At 42.7% G+C, this 24,677-nt stretch overlaps 1 protein-coding gene across 1 annotated transcript in view; it reads left to right on the top strand.

Annotated features, from left to right (window-relative positions):
- Nucleotides 1-24,677, top strand: part of LOC121553965 (zinc finger protein ZFPM2-like) — a 120,053-nt gene that overhangs the window by 55,435 nt on the left and 39,941 nt on the right. The window contains exons 4-5 of the mRNA XM_041867370.1: nt 6,176-6,300; nt 16,500-16,620. Coding sequence (XP_041723304.1) covers nt 6,176-6,300; nt 16,500-16,620 — 246 coding nt within the window. The remainder of the gene's footprint in view (nt 1-6,175; nt 6,301-16,499; nt 16,621-24,677) is intronic.

The raw sequence follows: 24,677 nt of genomic DNA, 5'->3' as shown, positions 1-24,677 counted from the left end.
TAAATCCATGATTTATTTTAGACAGGTCTAAAGAAGCATGAAATGAAGAAAATGTTGTCTATTTCAGAAGAAAATAATAGCATACTCTGAGTTGTCCTTATGTTAGGTCCTGATGTGGCTATGCCAAATGACTGTGGGCTACACTAGTTAATTTAGCAGACAGGATTTGCTTATAATTCTATGGCATTATTTATTTTATTTTATAGTATGAAGAATACAATTTAGAGTTGCTTAATTTAGAGTTATTAATATAACTTTAGTTGTTCTACAAATGTTGGGCTATATGTTTTGATTTTTTAATACATTGTGTTAGCAGTTGATGTTATTCTTCAATAATACAGACCCCAAAGCAAATCAGGTGGAGAAAAATATATTTATTCAAAGAGAACAAATCATAGTTGTTATGCTGGAAAGTAGATGGTAGATGTTCATTCTTCCCTGTCCTCAATGTTTCTCCACTGAACAAAGAGACAGGATGTAGTTTATAGCCTCAAACCTAGCATGTGGCTGACCAATTAGAATTCCTTGCAATAAAATTGGGCCAATGGCCAAATATCAAGTATCTAGTTTCAGGCTCAATGTATAGACAATTTCAACCAATAAAAACTTGCCACATGTAGCTATGAATCCTGGACTGAAACCCCTACACAGATTCTAAACAGATGTTCAACTGAAATACAACTATTTCCATTGATACAATGAAATACAACGTTAATTTCCTCTTGACCTCTAGTCCTCTGCGTTGTTTATTTATCTTCAAATATTCATACATTGTAAGGCTGCATGATGAGACTCTAATGATGATTTGAAAAAAGTCGCTTGAAAGGCATGAGCTCTACTTTGTTTTTTGCGCAGGCTGTACACCCTCCAAAAGTCTCTCATTCCCAATTTGACAAGCACTTGATAATGCCTTGAATTTCACGGCAGCATCCCCTTTGTGGCCGTAATGCACCCTAAAAAAATCCATGCAATTTGCGGTCCGGAGTGCTGTGTTGTGCCCTTCTCCCTGAGTGTGCTGCGCAATCCAAAGTGTCTGTCACTCACACAGCTCTCCGTCACGTAATCGGGTCTTTCTCACAGGCAACAAATTAAGACAGACACATCGGGAACGCAACTGCGCGCATCCTTGTCCAATTCCGAGGTGCAATTTGAAGATATTGGAAGAACTGTCCACATTTACTTTTCATCAGCCAACAAGATGAGTAGGCCTAACGAACAGCAAAAACACTAGCCTATGTCAATCTACTATCCCCATTGTACAAAAGTCAACCTATTCTGTGCGAGAAATAAATATTCCAAACTTAGTCTGGGACAGTTGTGGGATGCGATAGATCCCAAATTAATACAACCACTAGCATTAAAAAAATATGTTTTTATGCAATGTAGCTGGCGCAAAAGGTCAGAACGTTTAGCTTAAAATGTTGATAAACTATTAGGCTATTTCTTCACATTATAAGCGCAGCAATGCGCACATGGTAGTAGGCTATAAGCGCAAATGTTCCATTAGCGGAAAACACCATTATCAAAAGTGACCGCAAATGCAATTAGACACCTCCAGGCTGTGTTAGGGCTATTTTACCAAGAAGGAGAGTGATGGAGTGCTGCATCAGATGACCTGGCCTCCACAATCCCCCAACCTCAACCAAATTGAGATGGTTTGGGATGAGTCGGACCACAGAGTGAAGGAAAAGCAGCCAACAAGTGCTCAGCATATGTGGGAACTCCTTCAAGACGGTTGGAAAAGCATTCCAGGCGATGCTAGTTGAGAGAATGACAAGAGTGTGCAAAGCTGTCATCAAGGCAAAGGGTGGCTATTTGATTTGTTTAACACTTTTTTGGTTACTACATGATTCCATATGTGTTATTTCATAGTTTTGATGTCTTCACTATTATTCTACAATGTAGAAAATAGTAAAAGTAAAGAAAAACCCTTGAATGAGTAGGTGTCCTAAAACTGTTGACCGGTAGTGTACTAAATAATATTTGTGTGACATTTCTTTTGATTTAGAATGGACCATTATCATGCACCTGTATCGAAACAGGGGCTGCGGGAAATAATACATATCATATATGCACTTAAATAGCGAATGGAGGACGCTTTTCCCCGTGGTTTATTTTCATGCCAGCGAGGTACGTTATACTCCTGTTGTAAATAGAAGCAATGTGCTCAATATTAGGAAGAAATATAATAGGTCTAGCCTATGGAAAGCTGATGGGATCCTCCTCTTTTTATTAGCGGCATTCACTCTGTTTTCTCCCGCAATTGCATAGCCTATAGAAATGTTGCACAACATGAACTCATGGGCTCTCATGAAGTGTTTGATTAGATTTTGGAAAACATTTGCATTTATGTCAGAGTGATTAGAGGGACAGTAGAGTGCTGAGTACCAGGCAGTTAGCAAGTTTGGTAGGCTACTAATGACCAGCAGCAGCATAAGAGCTTGGAGAAGCCTAATTACCATGACTAAACAGTCATGTGGAATTTGACTGCCTTCATTGTGACCGCCGGTGTGGCGGTAATACGGTCACTACTTATAACTTGTATTTAGAATGCCTGACAGAGTAGGAAAGAAAATGCAGTACATGAAGACTACCTACACCATGTAAACTGGAACAACTATCTCATTAACGGTTGGTATAAATTCAACCACTTACAGATTGGATTAGTTTAGAAAAATGTGTTACTTATCTTTGTGTAGCATAAGATTTAAAAAAACAATCAATGTACATGCAAAAACACAGATATTGAAACAAACAAGTTTTTAAATCAACCTGTAACAGAACATGCTGGGAAATATAACAATGTGGCCCCTCCCACATCTGTGGATAGCTCCATAGATTTAACTCCCTGTCTCTGGTTACTCTTAATGGAGTTAAAAGGACTCCATCCAAATTAACTCCATTTATCAACATTAACTCCAGCGAGTGTATCACTCTCTTGAGGGTCAAGATAACGCCAATGAGTCAATTTAACCCAACATTTTTAACACTGTGATTTTAACTATCCTTGATTTCCTTTGTAGGAGCAAGAAGATTGGCTTTTGACACTCAGAATGTGAATAGGCTTCTGTATACATATGAAAGGTGTTGAGAGTGTCATTCGTAACATCAACCACTCTAGTATTATATATCTCTCTATACTTCCAATTCCTCCTTTGCGAATATTATCAACACACTTGTCCACCTGACCCTCACTTTGTCTTGTTTTTAAAAACAGTGTCTAAATGATGGATCTCTCATTTCCTTTTCTTAGTATGTTGATGAACGATGGAGGGAGGGAGGAGGAGGAGGGGCCTGGTTGTCAGCTGAATTAACTAAGACACCAAATAATGCTGTTAATAATAATATTAAATATTGATAATGATAAAAGGCCTCTAATCTTCAAAAAACAAAACACCATGTTCCTCCCTGATTGTGGGAGTGTTGCGGTATTCAATTAGGAGGTTTTCTCCGGCATATTAATCATGTCCTCCACAAACAACTCGGCAGTAATTAAAGCCTCAGCCCGGATAAAGACGTATTGCTGAATCATCAGTCTGTTTATCAGTGCTCACACACCCGCTGTTAAGTAAATTCCGCGTCGTGAGGGGAATTTCAATGATCTTAGTCAAGTCAGCCTATTTTTTTAGTGAGTGAGGGGGAGGACGACTGCTTGAGTTTGGATGTTTGAATTCAAGTCTGTCAATGGAATGGAAAGCGAAGCCACCTTCTGTGCTGCCCTTCACGACTAGAGATATTCATTTATTAGTGTTTGTAAATGGGGGGTGAGTGGCAGATCTAAAGGAAGAATAGAACTAGAAAGCCTTGACCCGAGTAGCGGTGCTGCCTACCCCACAGGGGTTTGACAGGAAGGTCAGGGGAGTGAAATATAGGCTTTCTGATTATGGTAAAATAGGATGGGAGGTGTGTGGGAGGAAAGGAAAGCCTGTTGGACCAGAGGAAACATACACAGGTTACTGAGGAAGTATGGAAGTTAATCAATAAATAAATTGTCTCATTAATAGTGACAACTGTTATTTATTTATTTTTGCTCAATTATTTTTTTTATGAGCTTTATATCACACTCCCAATTGAATACATAAGGATTTAATACGAAGACTATTTTAATTATTGCGTTTTGTGGTTTAGAATTGGCTAGTTAGATGATTCAAGACCACTTGTTGGATTGGGATTTGAGTCCACAGAACACAACCTTGTTTTTAATTTTGGGGTGATTATAGAGCGATATACTGTATATCTGAGTCTTGAACTTGTGGTCGGTCAGCCCTGAACCATCAGCAGGGGCTGTACACTGTCTCACAGTATGACTGTGAGAGGACTTGACACGACCATCACTGTGCTGCAGCACATCATTACATTTACATTTTAGCAGACGCTCTTATCCAGAGCGACTTACAGGAGCAATTAGGGTTAAGTGCCTTGCTCAAGGGCACATCGACAGATATTTCACCTAGTCGGCTCGGGGATTAGAACCAGCGACCTTTCGGTTATTGTCACAACACTCTTAACCACTAAGCTACCTGCCGCCCCATGAAGTCACTCCACACCCTACAACCTCTTTATTCTCTAACGGTTTGAAACCTCCAACGCACTCAAACAGACTGCTGCACCACAACAGCAAGATCATTCCCCTCTCCAGGAAATCTAGACAGAGAGCGAGAGAAGTCAAAAACCCACGACAATGTGCCTGAGAAATACTGTTTTTTCCCACTCTCTTCCTCTCCCAAACCAAAGATGGGCTGTCTCCAAATCCTTGTGCCCTATCAGACAAATTAAAGTAAATCAAGCATGAAATGAAGCAGGAGAGCCTGGAGATAAGGTCCCTTTAAGTCCCTCACAGATTAGGCTGCAGAGAGAGCAAGAGAGGGAGTGAGGGGAGTGTAAGAGGGTGAGAGGGAGCGAGGGAGCAGAGGTGCATTAGGTCCCCAGCAGTGGATGAAGCCAGCCTCTCATCTCAGCACAATAGAGGCCTGTGTATTGGATTACTTCTCCGTGTCACTGATGTGGGGGAGCGGTGCAGGACGACGAGCGGGAGAAGGGAAAAATGAAAACAGAGTTTAAAATGTTCCTTAAGTGTCCCTACTCCCCAATGTTCCCCCCGAAACCAAACTTCAATTCTAATTGTTTTCAGAACAGAGAAATTCATCAGAGTGAGAGAGAGACAGAGAGAGAGAGGGAGATGTGCCTCGTGTGACAGACTTGAATATATATTTCATGGGTATTGGAGTATTGTATTTATGTATTCCGTGAGGTTTTTACTAGTATGCTCAGTGCTCATTGCATTTAACAAGACCAGTGGGCCGCTCAATCAGGAACTCCCTGCCTCTCTGTAAGTTCTTAGTCACAGAGAAATAACGACTCTTGATCTCGCTGAGCCAGAGACTTAGGTTCCTCAGCCTTTCTATCTGGTCGATCTCCTGAGCATTAAAAAAAATATACTCCTGAAACTGGGTGATTTAACACGCCCCTCCACTGTTCACATCAAAACTGGATGGACAAAGAGGCTTAATCCACTTTATCTGTTGGCTGTCAAACTGCTGGGGCTGAACCCTAATCAAAGAGACAACTAGGTCATCCAGGATTGAGGCTAGGGAGAGGCGCTTTAGTGAAGTTTATGATCTGGTAATTAACTGCAGAGGGAGGAGAGGCTCAGTGAGGATGGTGATGGTGGTGGTGGTGTTCAATGTATGATGAGGAAGGAAGTAATCCTGAAATACACTCAAGGGACCTTGACAAAAAAACAAGGGTTCCAAAAGGCTTCTTCGGCTGTCCCCATAGGAGAACCCTTTTTGGTTCCAGGTAAAACCCCTTTTGGTTCCAGGTAGAACCCTTGTGGGTTCCTTGTGGAACTCTCTGTAGAAAGGGGTCTACATGGAACCCAAAAGTGTTCTACCTAGAACCAAAAGGGTTCTACCTGCAACCAAAAAGGGTTATTCAAAGGGTTCTCCTATGGGGACAGCCGAAGAACCCTTTAAGGTTCTAGAAAGCACCTTTTTTTCTAAGAGTGTACCGAAGACTATCTATCATACACTCTCTTTAACTGCACAAAGGTGTGGTGCCTCATTATGATAACATGGAGAAGAAAACGGTTTTCATTAAAGAATTATGAACTCAAGTTGAGCTATGATTGAATGTTAATAAATCATCTAAATACTGATTGTGTGGTGTTTTATAGGAGAGCTGGAGATTCTCTATGACGGTACAGAGCGGCGGACACGTTCTCACCAGGCACTTACTGTGGGCACCACATGGGGTCCTTTTGAGGGGAAGATCGAAATGACCACAGCAGGAAGTGACATGGTAGGTAACTCAATAATTAACACTGTTTATGTTCTGGAGATGTGATATGAACGATATGGGTCCAAATACAGTGCCTTTGGAATGTATTCAGACCCCTTGACTTTTTCCACATTTTGTTATGTTACAGCCTTATTCTAAAATGGATTAAATTGTTTTTCCCCTCATCAACATACACACAACACCCCATAATGACAAAATAAAAAGAGGTTTTTCGAAATTTTCGAAATATAACATTTACATAAGTATTATGACCATTTACTCAATACTTAGTTGAAACACCTTTGGCAGCGATTACAGCATCGAGTCTTCTTGGGTATGACGCTACAAGCTTGGCACACCTGTATTTGGGGAGTTTCTCTCATTCTTCTCTGCAGATCCTCTCAAGCTCTATCAAGTTGAATGGGGAGAGTTGCTGCACAGCTATTTTCAGGTCTCTCCAGAAATGTTCGATCGGGTTTGAGTCCAGGCTCTGGCTGGGCCACTCAAGGACATTCAGAGACTTGTCCTGAAGCCACTCCTGCGTTGTCTTGGCTGTGTGCTTAGGGTCATTGTCCTGTTGGAAGGTGAACCTTCACCCCAGTCTGAGGTCCTGAGTGCTCTGGAGCAGGTTTTCATCAAGGATCTCTCTGTACTTTGCGCCGTTCATCTTTCCCTCGATCCAGACTAGTCTCCCAGTCCCTGCCGCTCAAAAACATCCCCACAGCATGATGCTGCCACCACCATGCTTCACCGTAGGGATGGTGCCAGGTTTCCTCCAGACGTGACGCTTGGCATTCAGGCCAAAGAGTTCAATCTTGGTTTCATCAGACCAGATAATCTTCTTTCTCATGGTCTGAGAGTCTTTAGGTGCCTTTTGGCAAACTCCAAGCGGCTGTCATGTGCCTTTTACTGAGAAGTAGCTTCCGTCTGGCCACTCTACCATAAAGGCCTGATTGGTGGAGTGCTGCAAAGGTGGTTGTCCTTCTGGAAGGTACTCCCATCTCCACAGAGGAACTCTAGAGCTCTGTCAGAGTGTTCTTGGTCACCTCCCTGACCAAGGCCCTTCTCGTCCGATTGCTCAGTTTGACCGAGCGGCCAGCTCTAGGTGATTCCAAACTTCTTCCATTTAAGAATGATGGAGGCCACTGTGTTCTTGGGGACCTTCAATGCTGCAGACATTCTTTGGTACCCTTCGCCAGATCTGTGCCTTGACACAATCCTGTCTTGGAGCTCTACGGACAATTCCTTTGACCTCATGCCTTGGTTTTTGCTCTGACATGCACTGTCAACTGTGGGACCTTATATAGACAGGCGTGTGCCTTTCCAAATCATGTCCAATCAATTGAATTTACCACAGGTGGACTCCAATCAAGTTGTAGAAACATCTCAAGGATGATCAATGGAAACAGGATGCATCTGAGGTCAATTTCGAGTCTCATATCAAAGGGTCTGAATACTCATGTAAATAAGGTATTTAGGTTTTTTACTTTTTAATACATTTGCAAACATTTCTAAAAACCTGTTTTCGTTTTGTCATTAGGGGGATTATGTGTAGATTGCTGAGATTAGTTTTTTTTTTTAATCCATTTTCGAATAATGATGTAACGTAACAAAATGTGAAAAAAGTCAAAGGGTCTGAATACTTTCTGAAGGCACTGTATATAATGCATGTTGCAAAGAACTTCCCAATGACATCAGATATTTCAATATTTTCACACTAGGAGACAATCGTTGTGGTCTCTATCATTCCACCAACTTACTTTCATTTTTTGGATTCCTGCAAAGTTAGAATTTGTTTGCTTGTGTTTGTTTCTGAGAGAGACATGAGTGGCAAGCAAGGAATGTGTGTGTGAGTGCGCATGCATGGGTACCCGCGTGTGCATGTGTTTGTAATCTGTGCCTGTGGCAGGTTCCCCTCTCTGAAGCGCGGTGGTATCGCTGGCCCATTGTTGTCGCTGCTGTCAGAGCAGGGAGAGTCCGATGCAGCCTGTGCTGGTCTGATAAGGAAAAGAGGATTCAGCCTGGCTGGGAAGAGCAGAATCAGTGGGACTTGAGAGGAGAGTGGACCTCTCTCTCTCTCTCTCTCTCTCTCTCTCTCTCTCTCTCTCTCTCTCTCTCTCTCTCTCTCTCTCTCTCTCTCTCCTCTCTCTCTCTCTCTCTCTCTCTCTCTCTCTCTCTCTCTCTCTCTCTCTCTCTCTCTCTCTCTCTCTCCCCTCTCTCTCTCTCTCTCTCTCTCTCTCTCTCTCTCTCTCTCTCTCTCCCTCTCTCTCTCCCTCTCTCTCTCTCTCTCTCTCTCTCTCTCTCTCTCTCTCTCTCTCTCTCTCTCTCTCTCTCATATACAGTTGAAGTCGGAAGTTTACATACACTTAGGTTGGAGTCATTAAAACTCGTTTTTCAACCACTCCACAAATGTCTTGTTAACAAACTATAGTTTTGCCAAGTCGGTTAGGACATCTACTTTGTTGATGACACAAGTCATTTTTCCAACAATTGTTTACTGACTCACTTATAATTCACTGTATCACAATTCCAGTGGGTCAGAAGTTTACATACTCTAAGTTGACTGTGCCTTTAAACAGCTTGGAAAATTCCAGAAAATGATGTCATGGCTTTAGAAGCTTCTGATATGCTAATTGACATCATTTGAGTCAATTGGAGGTGTACCTGTGGATGTATTTCAAGGCCTACGTTCAAACTCAGTGCCTCTTTGCTTGAAATCATGGGGAAATCAAAATAAATCAGCCAAGACCTCAGACATTTTTTTTGTAGACCTCCACAAGTCTGGTTCATCCTTAGGAGCAATTTCCAAACGCCTGAAGGTACCACGTTCATCTGTAGAAACTATAGTACGCAAGTATAAACACCATGGGACCACGCAGTCGTCATACCGCTCAGGAAGGAGACGCGTTCTGTTTCCTAGAGATGAACGTAGTTTGGTGCGAAAAGTGCATATCAATCCCAGAACAACAGCAAAGGACCTTGTGAAGATGCTGGAGGAAACAGGTACAAAAGTATCTATATCCACAGTAAAACGAGTCCTATATCGACATAACCTGAAAGGCCACTCAGCAAGGAAGAAGCCACTGCTCCAAAACCGCCATCAAAAAAGACAGACTACGGTTTGCAACTGCACATGGGGACAAAGATCTTACTTTTTGGAGAAATGTCCTCTGGTCTGATGAAACAAAAATAGAACTGTTTGGCCATAATGACCATCGTTATGTTAGGAGGAAAAAGGGGATTGCTTGCAAGCCGAAGAACACCATCACAACCGTGAAGCACGGGGGTGGCAGCATCATGCTGTGGGGGTGCTTTGCTGCAGGAGGGACTAGTGCACTTCACAAAATAGATGGCATCATAAGGAAGAAAAATTATGTGGATATATTGAAGCAACATCTCAAGACATCAGTCAGAAAGTTAAAGCTTGGTCGCAAATGGGTCTTCCAAATGGACAATGACCCCAAGCATACTTCCAAAGTTGTGGCAAAATGACTTAAGGACAACAAAGTCAAGGTATTGGAGTGGCCATCACAAAGCCCTGACCTCAATCCTATAGAACATTTCTGGGCAGAACTGAAAAAGCGTGTGCAAGCAAGGAGGCCTACAAACCTGACTCAGTTACACCAGCTCTGTCAGGAGGAATGGGCCAAAATTCACCCAACATATTGTGGGAAGCTTGTGGAAGGCTACATGAAACGTTTGACCCAAGTTAAACAATTTAAAGGCAATGCTACCAAATACTAATTGGGTGTATGTAAACTTCTGACCCACTACGAATATGATGAAAGAAATAAAAGCTTAAATAAATAATTCTCTCTACTATTATTCTGACATTTCACATTCTTAAAATAAAGTGATGATCCTAACTGACCTAAGACAGGGAATCTTTACTAGGATTAAATGTCAGGAATTGTGAAAAACTGAGTTTAAATGTATTTGGCTAAGGTGTATGTAAACGTCGGACTTCAACTGTATCTGGAACGTTGGGCTTACATTTCCTGTCCAAGATGTCTTTGAACGATTCCTTTGATGAAAACATTGGGATGTGTCCCCTGTTTTAAAGTCCTGTTTTAAAGTCCACATAATATAACTCAAGTTTATACTATTCTAATTCAACATTATCTGACCAGTGAAAACGTGCAATACTGCATTAGCCATCAAGTTCCATAGATAGTCAGGGATACTCAATACAAACTTGAACAGCATCAGTCCATCAGCTTTGGAGGTCTATCCTGTGATGATGATGCTGCGGTATCCCATAGCTTAAAACAAAGCTCTTTAGACTCCTCCGTGATAAAGAGATCATGAACGCATGAACAGTCTCCAATGATCATAGATGCATTTCTTCTCTCTCGCCTCCCTCGCTTCTCTTACCTCCACCAGACAGGCAGGACGCATGGTACAGGCTGACGTTCCTCCCGGTGAGGTATTTGGTATTTGATTTATTAGGATCCCCATGAGCTGCAGCGACTGTTCCTGGGGTCTACACAAAACCTGAAACATGACATACTACAGAACATGAATAGACAAGAACAGAATAAATGTAAAACGTCACACATTGCCTACATATCAGTACATACACACAAAATATCGAGGTCAAATAGGGGAGAGGTGTTGTACCGTGAGGTGTTGCTTTATCTGTTTTTTAAACCCAGGTTTGCTGTTCACTTGAGCAATCTGAGATGGAAGGGAGTCCCATGCAATCATGGCACTATATAATACTGTACGTTTCCTTGAATTTGTTATGGATTGGGGACTGTGAAAAGACCCCTTGTGGCATGTCTGGTGGGGAAAGTGTGTATTAGAGCTGTGTGTATTTTGACTATGCAAACAATTTGACATTTTCAACACGTTTTGCATAAAAAGAAGAAGTGATGCAGTCAATCTCTCCTCTACAAGAGAGACTGGCATGCATAGTATTGATATTAGCCCTCTGATTACAGTAAAGAGCAAGACGTACCGCTCGGTTCTGGGCCAACTGCAGTTTTTCTAGGTCCTTCTTTGCAGCACCTGACCATATGACTGGGCAATAATCAAGATAAGATAAAACTAGAGCCTGCAGGACTTACTTTGTGGAGTGTGGTGTCAAAAAAGCAGAGCATCTCTTTATCAAGGTCAGACTTCTCTCCATCTTTACAACCATTGAATAGATACTGTATAGAATAGATACTGTATACAGTTTACAATCCAAGGTAACACCAAAAAATTTAGTCTCCTCAACAGCCACATTATTTATTATCAGATTCAGCTGAGGACTAGAATTTAGGGGATGATTTGTACCAGATAAAATGCTCTTAGTTTTAGACATGTTCAGGACTAGTGTGACGCGTACTGAGGATACAAAGAGGCATTAGGAATTAACAAGGTCAAGGTTTACTTAACAATGACAATGAGAAATAACAAAGATCGCGTAAACGACACGAAGCTTAACAATCACACACAACATCTTCCAGAACAGTCCAGGGCTAAATAGGGGTGGTGATGAGATGATGAGGTGCAGGTGCGCTGGAGGTGATTAGGGTGCGTTGGGTTTCCATTCCGGTGTTGCCAAGGTGGTGCGCTCAGACCGGTGGCTCAGTAGACCGGCGAATCAGAGCGCCGGAGGGGAGCAACGGGAGGAGACGTGACAACTAGTTTATTGCTGGCCACCCATTCTAAAATGGACTTCAACCCTTTGTTTAGGGTTGCAGTGATTTCACTAGCTGTGGTTGCAGACCAGGGTTGAATCATAAGCACACATAGACACACAGGCTTTGTTTAATGCCAGTGGCATGTCATTAGTAAAAACAGTAAAGGGTTCTTTACCATTCTTGGGTAGTGGAATGACTTTGGCTTCCCTCCAGGTCTGAGAACAAACATTTTTCTCCAAACTCATTAAAAAAATATGACAAATAGGATTGGCAATATTGTTCGCTACAATCCTCAGTAGCTTTCATCTAAGTCGTCAATACCAGGTGGTTTCTCATTATTGATGGACAACACAACTTTTCCCACCTCACACTTACTTTACAGAATTTAAACTTACAATGCTTTTCTTTCATTAGTAGGTTTTTTATGCATGAATATGATGGCTCACAGTTTGTTGTTGGCATTTCCTACTTTGCCAATTAAATAGTCATTAAAGTAATTGGCAACATCAAAAGGTTTTGTGATAAATTAGCCATCTGATTCAATGAAAGATGGAGTTGAATTAGTCTTTCTGCCCATAATTTCATTTAAAGTATTCCAAAGCTTTTTTCCATCATACTTTGTCATTTATCTTGGTTTCATAATACAATTTCTTCTTATTTTTGTTCAGTTTAGTCACATAATTTACAGTAAATTTGCCAATCAGAAGTGCAGCCAGACTTATTCACCACTCTATTTGCCTCGTCCCTCTCAACCATACAGCTTTTAAATTCCTCATCAATCCACTGGGCCTTAACAGTTGTAACAGTCAGTTTCTTAATAGGTACATGCTTATCAATAACTGGAAGAAACAATTTCATAAATGCATCAAGTGCAGCGTCTGGATGCTCCTCATTACCGGGTTCGATCTCAGGCTGTGTCACAGCCGGCCGCGACCGGGAGACCCATGAGGCAGCGCACAATTGGCCTAGCGTTGTCTGGGTTAGGGGAGAGTTTGGCCGGCCTGGATGTCCTTGTCCCATCGCACTCTAGCGAGTCCTGTGGCGGGCCGGGCCGGGCGCATGCATGCTGACTTCGGTTGCCAGTAGTACCGTGTTTCCTCTGACACATTGGTGCGGCTGGCTTCCAGGTTAAGCAAGCAGTGTGTCAAGAAGCAGTGCGGCTTGGCAGGGTCGTGTTTCGGAGGATGCATGGCTCTCGACCTTCGCCTCTCCCATTGCAGCGATGGAACAAGACTGTAACTACCAATTGGATATCACATAAATGGGGAGAAAAAGGGTTAAATAAAGAATCTGATCAATACACCTGGATGATATAGTTCCTGTACTGTTTGGGGGGTGGGGGGGTGTTGGCATAATGGGACCCATGTTGTCCAAAAAGTTTTACTTTTGACTCATCTGTCCATAGAACATTCTTCCAACAGCGATGGCCCACTCTTCGCCATAGTCCTCCACAGCAATGTGAGAGACTGATCAACAACGACAGGAAGCATTTGGTTGCAGTCATTGCAGTTAAAGGTGGCACAACCAGTTATTGAGTGATGATTGTGGACTATAGGAAAAAAAAGAGGACTGAGCAGTCTCATTGACGGGGCTGTAGTGGAACAGGTTGAGAGCTTGAAGTTCCTTGGTGTCCACATCACCAACAAACTATCATGGTCCAAACACACCAAGACAGTCGTGAAGAGGGCACAACAAAGCCTATTCCCCCTCAGGAGACTGAAAAGATTTAGCATGGGTCCTCAGATCCTCAAAAAGTTATACAGCTGCACCATCGAGAGCATCCTGACTGGTTGCATCACCGCCTGGTATGGCAACCTACTCGGCCTTCGATTGCAAGGCACTACAGAGGGTAGTGTGTATGGCCCAGTACATCACTGAGGCCAAGCTTCCTGCCATCCAGGACCTCTATATCAGGCAGTGTCAGAGGAAGGCCCTAAAAATTGTCAAAGACTCCAGCCACCCTAATCATAGACTTCTCTCTGCTACCGCATGGCAAGCGGTACCGGAGCGCCAAGTCTAGGTCCAAAAGGCTTCTTAACAGCTTCTACCCCCAAGCCATAAGACTCCTGAACAGCTAATCATGGCTACCTGGGCTATTTGCATTTTTACTCAGGTTCCATTGATCTAATATTAGGTTTTGGTTAAAGATCTGATAACATTCAGTATAAAAAATATGCAAAAATAGAGAATATCAGAAAGGGGACAAATACTTTTTCACTGCAATTTAGCCTGTCGTAGTGGATGTAAGCAATGTACCCACACTCTCTGGCAGCTTTTATGGCTGGGATAAGTTCTTTCCACCTCTGGCGCACAGCTTCCGAGTAGTCCTCGTTAAGGAAGATGTTGGTTCCTCTCAAGTTCTTGGCGCTCTCCAGAACAGCCATCTTGTCCGCGGGATCCAAATTCCAAAGGTAGCTAGTGACCAAACGTTTTAAATAGAACACTTTTTCAGAGAATTTCAAAACTTTTCTCTGGATATGTGGTGAGAAGCTAGAACGACATAGTGAAGTCAGTACATTTCTAATGTTGAGGACGACCTCCTTCCAAAAAAACAGCCTAGTCTGACCATGAGGTGGCAAGCCCCTGCTGCTGCTGAGGCCTGATAAGTGTCCCTCACCCCACTCACCCGCCTCAACCCCTGCCTCTCAGCTCCCCCGCCCGGTGCTGTGCCAGGGCCCTAAGACAAATCCCTGTCAAATTAGCCAACCAGGTGACTTAGGAGATGAGGGAGAATGAAATGGCAGCATTCAGCAGAAATGCAGATTTCAAGACATCTTCTGCTGGGCTATCAGGCTAAGGAAAGATGAATGCTATGATTAAATAAAACACTTCTGAGAGCAAATGTAGAGAGCTCTTTCTTTCATGGTTGAATATAGCCAAATCTTATGTTAAAATAATTGCTAGAAAATGTCCTTATGGGACACACATTTTATGTATGGCTATTATTGAGATGATAGATCTTGGTCATCTTTATTGTCTAAAGTGGACAGCTGCCTGCAGATTCATGTCATCATCTAATGACATGCAAATGTGTGCATCAGCTGGTGGTGTGTCACAGTCAGTCACAATGGCTCAGAAGGAGACATTACTTATTGTGCTGTATGTATGCAGCAGAATTAGACACTTAAAACTACAGTCTGGGATCTGGGAATGTGTTTAACGATCATTTAAATTCTTGATATATACCGTTTTGTTCTTTTTCGAATACCAGAACATAGCTTTAAAACCGGTTTGATCTGGTCTGTATGGGAACAGACCCCTTCTTCCTTCTTCTTGAAGCAGTAATTGATGGTATACCAGCCTATTGCTGAACATGAGGCAGAGATAGAGCAGCTCACAGAGATTCATTGGAACTGATATCCTGACCGGACCCAATCATTGTGATCCTAATCTAACGGTTGAAAGTTCACATTAGATTGAACAACAGTCAGCCAAAGTCTAGAAAAACCAAAAATCAATAAGGTTTATCTTATAATGTGAGTCAACTTGTTGTTATATAGATTTTCATTTAACGATGAGGTTCCTAAACCATGGCAGAGGCTGCGTCTGAAATAGCACCCTCTTCCATAGAGATACATTAAATGTGTTCTTTTTTATTGCATGCATTATTCCATATACACATTCACTATTCCCTTATCAAAAGAAGTGCACTATATAGGGAATAGAGTGCCATTTCGGATGCACTCAGAGTCTCTACGGTATGTGAGATTTGATATACAGTAGATCATTTCACTTCAAGGATGCCCAGTATTGCTGTTGAGCTCAGAGGAGAGGGTCAACATGTTACAGATTAGGAACACTTATATTTAGACAGAGAATAATGTGTCAAGCAGTGGTATTCTGTCTCTCTGTCTCTCTAAAAGCACATTAAACCACTCTTTATGAGAAATTACATACCATATCTGAACTAGGCAGGAAGTGAAATATAGTCCAAGATCATAATTTACCCCTGCATTGTGATGTGTAGCCCTGGGTCACTCTTTTGAAACGCACACCAATTCTTTAGATTCTTTCCCTTCCCCACCAGTCTTCAAGAAGCAACGGCGATCGCACCGATAGCGAGGTACAATGTGTCTAAAGATCACATCTAAAGCAGCTCCCTTCTTCTTCTTCTTCTTCTTCTTCTTCTTCTTCTTCTTCTTCTTCTTCTTCTTCTTCTTCTTCTTCTTCTTCTTCTTCTTCTTCTTCTTCTTCTTCTTCTTCTTCTTCTTCTTCTTCTTCTTCTTCTTCTTCTTCTTCTTCTTCTTCTCTCCATCGGAATTCTCTTCAGGATCCCAAAGCCCCCTGAAGGACAAGATCGCACCAGGGTGAAAATTCAGAAGAGCCCGTAACAATAATCCCTTTGTTCAGACAGATGGATGGAGGGAGGACAGATTCGAGTGGCAGCCTCGGCCCAGCCTGTACTCCATAACACACTCCCCATCACACACACTATCCTTCAAATCTCACTCTCAGGTCAACTGTGAAAAAGGCTATGAAAACTCACTTTACATAAGAGTGACAGGCCTGATTGATGAATGAGTGTGAGTGATCACAGGTTTTTAGACAGCAAAATGCTAACGTACCACCACCGTCTCTCCTGTCCTACAGAGCGCCATGTCTCCAAAGCAGCCTGTTCCCGTGGTTCTGACTGGCGGTCCCAGGTGGCTTCAGGACGTCATCTGGCTGGCGGCAGAAGATGGCAAGAGCAATTGTGTTGTTTACAGCATGGGTACGTACTCTATTTGTCCTTTCACTAACACTGTACTATTGGGAACAAGTCTCCCTCGTAAAGGTGTCTATTGACCTGAAGGGGACTTCCTGGTTTAGTAAATGCTAGAATAGAACATCTTGTCTTTAATACCAACTGTAGTAATCAAATCCCATGGAGACTGAGGGAGCAGGGATTTCCCTATAGGCTAGTACCTGACCAATATTATCCCTCCCTTGGTTGGGGTTTGTTTGTTAGTGTTGAGCCACTTTTCGTTGTTATATCCAGCCGCACAATTATACAATTGACACCAATCTGAAGGGGCCTAATTTCAATGGAAGCCTGTCGACCGACATTTATTTCAACGATGGCACTGCACTATCTGAATCTTGGACAATATTTTTCCAACAGGTCAGCTCAGGATGTGATACGTTTTGTGGGCCTCTTACCAACATCCTGACTGGGAAAATTATTTTTCCTCTCCCTCCCGTCATTCTTTGGATAGTTTTGCATTTTTGTCTATTTGCACTCATTTATTGTAAGAAGTTGTGCATTTATTCAACATATCAATTCCTTTACAGTTGTTTTCTGAGTTTTGCCATCAAATTGCAACTCTAAACTGTATATTAAGGAACAACATTTAATCTATAGAATCATTCCATATTAACAACAAACAGAAACATGACATTTCTATGAACTAAACACCCCTAAAATGTTCTAGCCATAATGTTAACAATTAATTTACTTCAGCTATCATTGTTTGGCAAAATCCTTCATCTATAAATACTTTCTAAAATATGAAGACTTAAGGCAATGAGAAGCTTATCAGTTATCTTAGGAGAGAGCAGAACATGTGAAGAATTCTGTGAAGAATAACAGAACATCTCCACCGATGTCATATTCTATTATCAGTCCGTTGAAACAGAAAGGGCACCCTGAGGGAGACTCCACAGCCACAGCAGCGACAGCAGCAGCCAGTCAGTGTGCTGCGATTGTGCTTAATTAAAACACAACAAAGATTAACTGAATCATGGCTCTCAGAGGGAAGCTGGTAATGAATCGTACGGAGCGGTAATTGATTGGGTTTAGCCACAGGATCTGTCTTTATGGTTGGGTTGGATAGAGGCTGGATGGAGTGGCAGAGGATCAGACAGAAAACGGAGGTCTATAATCTAGAGCTGGGAAGTGCGTAGTACTGTCACACAGTAGATAAAATAAAATAAAATAAAATGATTAGTCACATGCGTCGAATACAACAGGTGTAGACCTTACCGTGAAATGCTTACTTACAAGCCCTTAACAACAATGACGTTTTAAGAGTTAAGAAAATAGTGACAAAATAAACTAAAGTAAAAACATTTTTTAGAAAAAGGAAAACAATACAATAACAGTAACGAGGCTATATATACAGGGGGACCGTACCAGGTCAATGTGTGGGGGTACAGGTTAGTCAAGGTAATTGAGGAAATATGTACATGTAGGTAGGGGTAAAGTGAATATGCATACAGTAGATAAGAAACAGCGAGTAGCAGCAGCGTAAGAAAAAGGGGGGGTCTATGCAAATAGTCTGGGTAGCCATTTGATTAGCAGTTAAGCAGTCTTATGGCTTGGGGGTAGAAGCTGTTAAGGAGCCTTTTGGACCTAGACTTGGCTCTCCGGTACCGCTTGCCGACTAGGGTGGCTGGAGTCTTTGCCAATTTTTAGGGCCTTCCTCTGACACCGCCTGGTATAGAGGTCCTGGATGGCAGGAAGCTTGGCCTGGGCCGTACGCACTACCCTCTGTAGCGCCTTGTGGTCGGACGCTGATCAGTTGCCATACCAGGCGGGGATGCAACCAGTCAGGATGCTCTCGATGGTGCAGCTGTATAACTTTTGAGGATCTGAGGACCCATGCCAAATCCTTTCAGTCTCCTGAGGGGGAATTGGCGTTGTGCCTCTTCACGACTTTCTTGGTGTTTTTGGACCATGATAGTTTGTTGGTGATGTGGACACCAAGGAACTTGAATCTCTCGACCTGCTCCACTACAGCCCCATCGATGAGAATGGGGGCATGCTCGGCTACGGGTCGGTAGTCATTTAGGCAGGTTACCTTGGTGTTCTTGGGCACAGGGACTATGGTGGTCTGCTTGAAACATGTAGGTATTACAGACTCGGTCAGGGACAGGTTGAAAATGTCTGTGAAGACACTTGCCAGTTGGTCAGCGCATGCTCTGAGTACACGTCCTGGTAATCCGTCTGGCCCTGCGGCCTTGTGAATGTTGACCTGTTTAAAGGTCTTACTTACATCGGCTACGGAGAGCGTGATCACACAGTCGTCCGGAACAGCTGGTGCTCTCATGCATGCCTCCCTTTGTATTCCGTACTAGTTTGCAAGCCCTTCCACATCTGACAAGTGTCAGAGCCAGTGTAGTAGGATTCAATCTTAGTCCTGTATTGACGTTTTGCCTGTTTGATGGTTCGTCGAAGGGCAAAGTGGGATTTCCTATAAGCGTCCGGTTTACAGTCCCACTCCTTGGAAGCGGCAGCTCTACCCTTTAGCTCAGTGCGGATGTTGCCTGTAATCCATGGCTTCTGGTTGGGGTATGTGCGTACGGTCACTGTGGGGACGACGTCATCGATGCACTTATTGATGAAGCCGGTGACTGATGTGGTACACTCCTCAATGCCATCGGATGAATCCTGGAACATATTCCAGTCTGTGCTAGCAAAACAGTCCTGAATCTTAGCATCTTCTTCATCTGACCACCTCCGTATTGAGCGAGTCACTTGTATTTCCTGCTTTAGTTTTTGCTTGTAAGCAGGAATCAGGATAGAATTATGGTCAGATTTGCCAAATGGAGGGCGAGGGAGAGCTTAGTACTCGTCTCTGTGTGTGGAGTAAAGGTGGTCTAGAGTTTTTTTCCTCTGGTTGTACATGTGACATGCTGGTAGAAATGAGGTCAAATTGATTAAAGTTTTCCTGCATTAAAGTCCCCAGCCACTAGGAGTGCCGCCTCTGGATGAGCATTTTCTTGTTTGCTTATGGCCTTACACAGCTCGTTTAGTGCGGTTTTAGTGCCAGCATCGGTTTGTGGTGGTAAATAGACAGCTACGAAAAATACAGATGAAAACTCTCTTGGTAAATAGTGTGGTCTACAGCTTATCATGAGATACTCTACCTCAGGCGAGCAAAACCTAGAGACTTCTTTAAAATTAGATTTCGCACACCAGCAGTTATTGACAAATAAACACAGACCACCACCACTTGTCTTACCGGAGGTAGCTGTTCTGTCTTGCCGATGCACGGAAAACCCAGCCAACTCTATATTATCCATGTCGTTGTTCAGCCACGACTCGGTGAAACATAAGATATTACAGTTTTGGCAGTGAATGGGTTTCCAGAACATTATGTTTTCAATATTGATATTTGACTGGTCTATTTGATCTATTGTAGCTACTGTAACATGCTAATACTGTATTAATATTTTGTGGACAGACGTGACATAGGATGGTATGTAGCTTCTGTCAACAGACTGTGGGATGCGACGACTAATGAGGAATTTTGTTCCAGTGTGCAGATTTTTTCATCATTGACCATTTGGACAAATCACGATTTTACAGGTGTTCACATCTTTCGAATTTTGGAAGTGGAGAGGACATTTGGCCTATGCTTTGGATAAGCGTTTCCCTTTAAGGGGGGAGGAGACTTCACTAGTCTTGTTAGTATCTTTTCTCATACAGTGAGGGAAAAAAGTATTTGATCCCCTGCTGATTTTGTACGTTTGCCCACTGATAAAGAAATGATCAGTCTATAATTTTAATGGTAGGTTTATTTGAACAGTGAGAGACAGAATAACAACAAAAAAATCCAGAAAAACCCATGTCAAAAATGTTATAAAATGATTTGCATTTTAATGAGGGAAATAAGTATTTGACCCCCTCTCAATCAGAAAGATTTCTGTCTCCCAGGTGTCTTTTATACAGGTAACGAGCTGAGATTAAGAGCACACTCTTAAAGGGAGTGCTCCTAATCTCAGTTTGTTACCTGTATAAAAGACACCTGTCCACAGAAGCAATCAATCAATCAGATTCCAAATGCTCCACCATGGCCAAGACCAAAGAGCTCTCCAAGGATGTCAGGGACAAGATTGTAGACCTACACAAGGCTGGAATCGGCTACAAGACCATCGCCAAGCAGCTTGGTGAGAAGGTGACAACAGTTGGTGTGATTATTCGCAAATGGAAGAAACACAAAAGAACTGTCAATCTCCCTCGGCCTGGGGCTCCATGCAAGATCTCACCTTGTGGAGTTGCAATGATCATGAGAACGGTGAGGAATCAGCCCAGAACTACACGGGAGGATCTTGTCAATAATCTCAAGGCAGCTGGGACCATAGTCACCACGAAAACCATTGGTAACACACTACGCCGTGAAGGACTGAAATCCTGCAGCGCCCGCAAGGTCCCCCTGCTCAAGAAAGCACATATACAGGGCCGTCTGAAGTTTGCCAATGAACATCTGAATGATTCAGAGGAGAACTGGGTGAAAGTGTTATGGTCAGATGAGACCAAAATTGAGCTCTTTGGCATCAACTCAACTCACCGTGTTTGGAGGAGGAGGAATGCTGCCTATGATCCCAAGATCACCATCCCCACCGTCAAACATGGAGGTGGAAACATTATGCTTTGGGGGTGTTTTTCTGCTAAGGGGACAGGAGAACTGCACCGCATCAAAGGGACAATGGACAGGGCCATGTACTGTCAAATCTTGGGTGAGAACCTCCTTCCCTCAGCCAGGGCATTGAAAATGGGTCGTGGATGGGTATTCCAGCATAACAATGACCCAAAACACCCGGCCAAGGCAACAAAGGAGTGGCTCAAGAAGAAGCACATTAAGGTCCTGGAGTGGCCTAGCCAGTCTCCAGACCTTAATCCCATAGTAAATCTGTGGAGGGAGCTGAAGGTTCGAGTTGCCAAACGTCAGCCTCGAAACCTTAATGACTTGGAGAAGATCTGCAAAGAGGAGTGGAACAAAATCCCTCCTGAGATGTGTGCAAACCTGGTGGCCAACTACAAGAAACTTCTGACCTCTGTGATTGCCAACAAGGGTTTTGCCACCAAGTACTAAGTCATGTTTTGCAGAGGGGTCAAATACTTATAATTAATAATAATAATAATAATAATAATAATAATAATAATAATAATAATAATATAATAATAATTACTTATTTCCCTCATTAAAATGCAAATCAATTTATAACATTTTTGACATGCGTTTTTCTGGATTTTTTTGTTGTTATTCCATCTCTCACTGTTCAAATTAACCTACCATTAAAATTATAGACTGATCATGTCTTTGTCAGTGGGCAAACGTACAAAATCAGCAGGGGATCAAATACTTTTTTCCCTCACTGTACATCTCCCCCCCAGAACCTAATTGAGCATCTGATGCAATTACTCAAGATTTTAGTTCTGGGTTTCCAAGATTAATACGAGATATGCCAAATGTTCTTAAGTCAAATACATTTTTATTGGTCGCATATTTTGCAGATGTTATCGCGGGTGTAGCAAAATGCTTATGTTCCTAGCTCCAAAAGTGCAGCAATACCTAACAATACAAAACAATACACGAAAATCCCAAAAATTTAAAGAAAGGAATTAAGAAATATAGAACGAGCAATGTCAGAGTCCAGAATATAAATATACTCTACCGGTAAGAAGTTTTAGAACACCTACTCATTCAAGGGTTTTTCTTTATTTTTACTATTTTCTACATTGTAGAATAATAGTGAAGACATCAAAACTATTAAATAACACATATGGAATCATGTAGTAACCAAAAAAGTGTTAAACAAATCAAAATATATTTTATATTTGAGATTCTTCAAATAGCCACCCTTTGCCTTGATGACAGCTTTGCACACTCTTTGCATTCTCCCAACCAGTTTCACCTGGAATACTTTTCCAACAGTCTTGAAGGAGTTCCCACATATGCTGAGCACTTGTTGGCTGCTTTTCCTTCAATCTGCGGTCCGACTCATCCCAAACCATCTCAATTTGGTTGAGGTTGGGGGATTGTGGAGGCCAGGTCTTCTGATGCAGCACTCCGTCACTCTCCTTCTTGGTAAAATTGTCCTTACACAGCCTGGAGGTGTGTTGGGTCATTGTCCTGTTAAAAAACAAATGATAGTCCCACTAATCCCAAACCAGATGAGATGGTGTATCGCTGCAGAATGCTGTGGTAGCTATGCTGGTTAAATACACATGCGGAGATAATACGTTCACCCACACCACATCTCACAAAGTCACGGCGGTTGGAACCAAAATCTCCAATATGGACTCCAGCCAAAGGACAAATCTCCACCGGTCTAATGTCCATTGCTCGTGTTTCTTGGCCCAAGCAAATCTGTTCTTATTTTCGGTGTCCTTTAGTAGTGGTTTCTTTGCAGCAATTCGACCATGAAGGCCTGATTCACGCAGTCTCCTCTGAACAGTTGATGTTGAGATGTGTCTGTTACTTCAACTCTGTGAAGCATTTATTTGGGCTGCAATTTCTGAGGCTGGTAAGTCTAATGAACTTATCCTCTGCAACATAGGTAACTCTGGGTCTTCCATTCCTGTGGCGGTCCTCATGAGAGCCAGTTTTATCATAGCGCTTGATGGTTTTTGCGACTGCACTTGAAGAAACGTTCAAAGTTCTTGAAATTTTCCGGATTGAATGACCTTCATCTCTTAAAGTAATGATGGACTGTTGTTTCTCTTTGCTTATTTGAGCGGGTTGAGTACCGAGTGGTAGGCAGCTAGTAACATTGTCTAAAGTTCAGGGCAGGGTACCGGGCGGAGGCCAGCTAATGGTGACTATTTAACAGTCTGATGGCCTGGAGATAGAAGCTGTTTTTCAGTCTCTCGGTCCCAGGTTTGATGCACCTGTACTGTCTCCGCCTTCTAGATGGTAGAGGGGAGAACAGACCGTGGCTCGAGTGGCTGAGGTCCTTGATGATCTTCTTTGCCTTCCTGTGACACCGGGTGCTGTAGATGTCCTGGAGGGCAGGCAGTATGTCCCTGGTGATGCGTTGGGCTGACCGCACCACATTTTACATTTTTACATTTTAGTCATTTAGCAGACGCTCTTATCCAGAGCGACTTACAGGAGCAATTAGGGTTAAGTGCCTTGCTCAAGGACACATCGACAGATTTTTCACCTAGTCAGCTCGGGGATTAGAACCAGCGACCTTTCGGTTACTGGCACAACGCTCTTAACCACTAAGCTACCTGCCGCCCTACCACCATCTGACAGTCACCTCAGGGTGTCGCAGGGTGCCTCACATAATTTAATCTCTGCTTCCATGTGACTTTCCATAGGGGTTTTCAAATGCGTTTTTACGTTGAGGTTCATTGCCAAAAAAAAATGTATTATTTGAATTGTGTTTGGATTGTTACCAGATTTGATTGTGAGAATTCGCTCAAACAGTGATGGAGAAACAGAATCTCTTATTCCGTTGACTCCCGGTGCCAAAATGGCAGCAAGCATTATTTATGTGTTTTATAAATGCTCTCTATCCTGTCAGAAGGCTTTTGGATTATCTTGAGTGACTGTCAGCGGCTGCATGGTATGTCAGAGGAAAGGAAGGAAATGTATGAGATTATTAAGCTCTACTAGAAGTTTTCGTAAGGTCTGACGATGTGTCATAAAGCCTGGTCTGATCAACACTGGACGAGGCGAAAAAACGTAATTCCCTATCGTACCCCAGACCCTGATGCTCATAGACAGTTGTTAGTACTAGGCAGGGGGTTTAGACTGTTCATTAGATGGTAGCTAGGCCCCAGTCGCTGCACTTAGATTTATCATCTCTCTCTCCCGTCTCCCCCCTCATCCCCCTTCTCTCTGACGGATATGTGACAGCCTTATGGAAGTTGGTTGCTCTGTGGGAACGTAATGGAAGTGTGAGGTCGGGACGCAGCAGGGTGAAACTGGGGGCAATGGCAGAAAAATGTCTGCTGTTACAACAGGAAGAAAGAAATTGGTAATGGCTTATCAGTACAGTTCCTGTTTTGGATGATGGCAGGCTGTAGTAGCTTCTAGCTGTATTACATATGGA

The sequence above is a fragment of the Coregonus clupeaformis genome, chromosome 38, assembly GCF_020615455.1.
Source record: "Coregonus clupeaformis isolate EN_2021a chromosome 38, ASM2061545v1, whole genome shotgun sequence".
In the NCBI taxonomy this organism is placed as follows: domain Eukaryota; kingdom Metazoa; phylum Chordata; class Actinopteri; order Salmoniformes; family Salmonidae; genus Coregonus; species Coregonus clupeaformis.
Note: the sequence above shows the minus strand (reverse complement) of the source record. Positions and strands in the feature narration are given on the sequence as shown.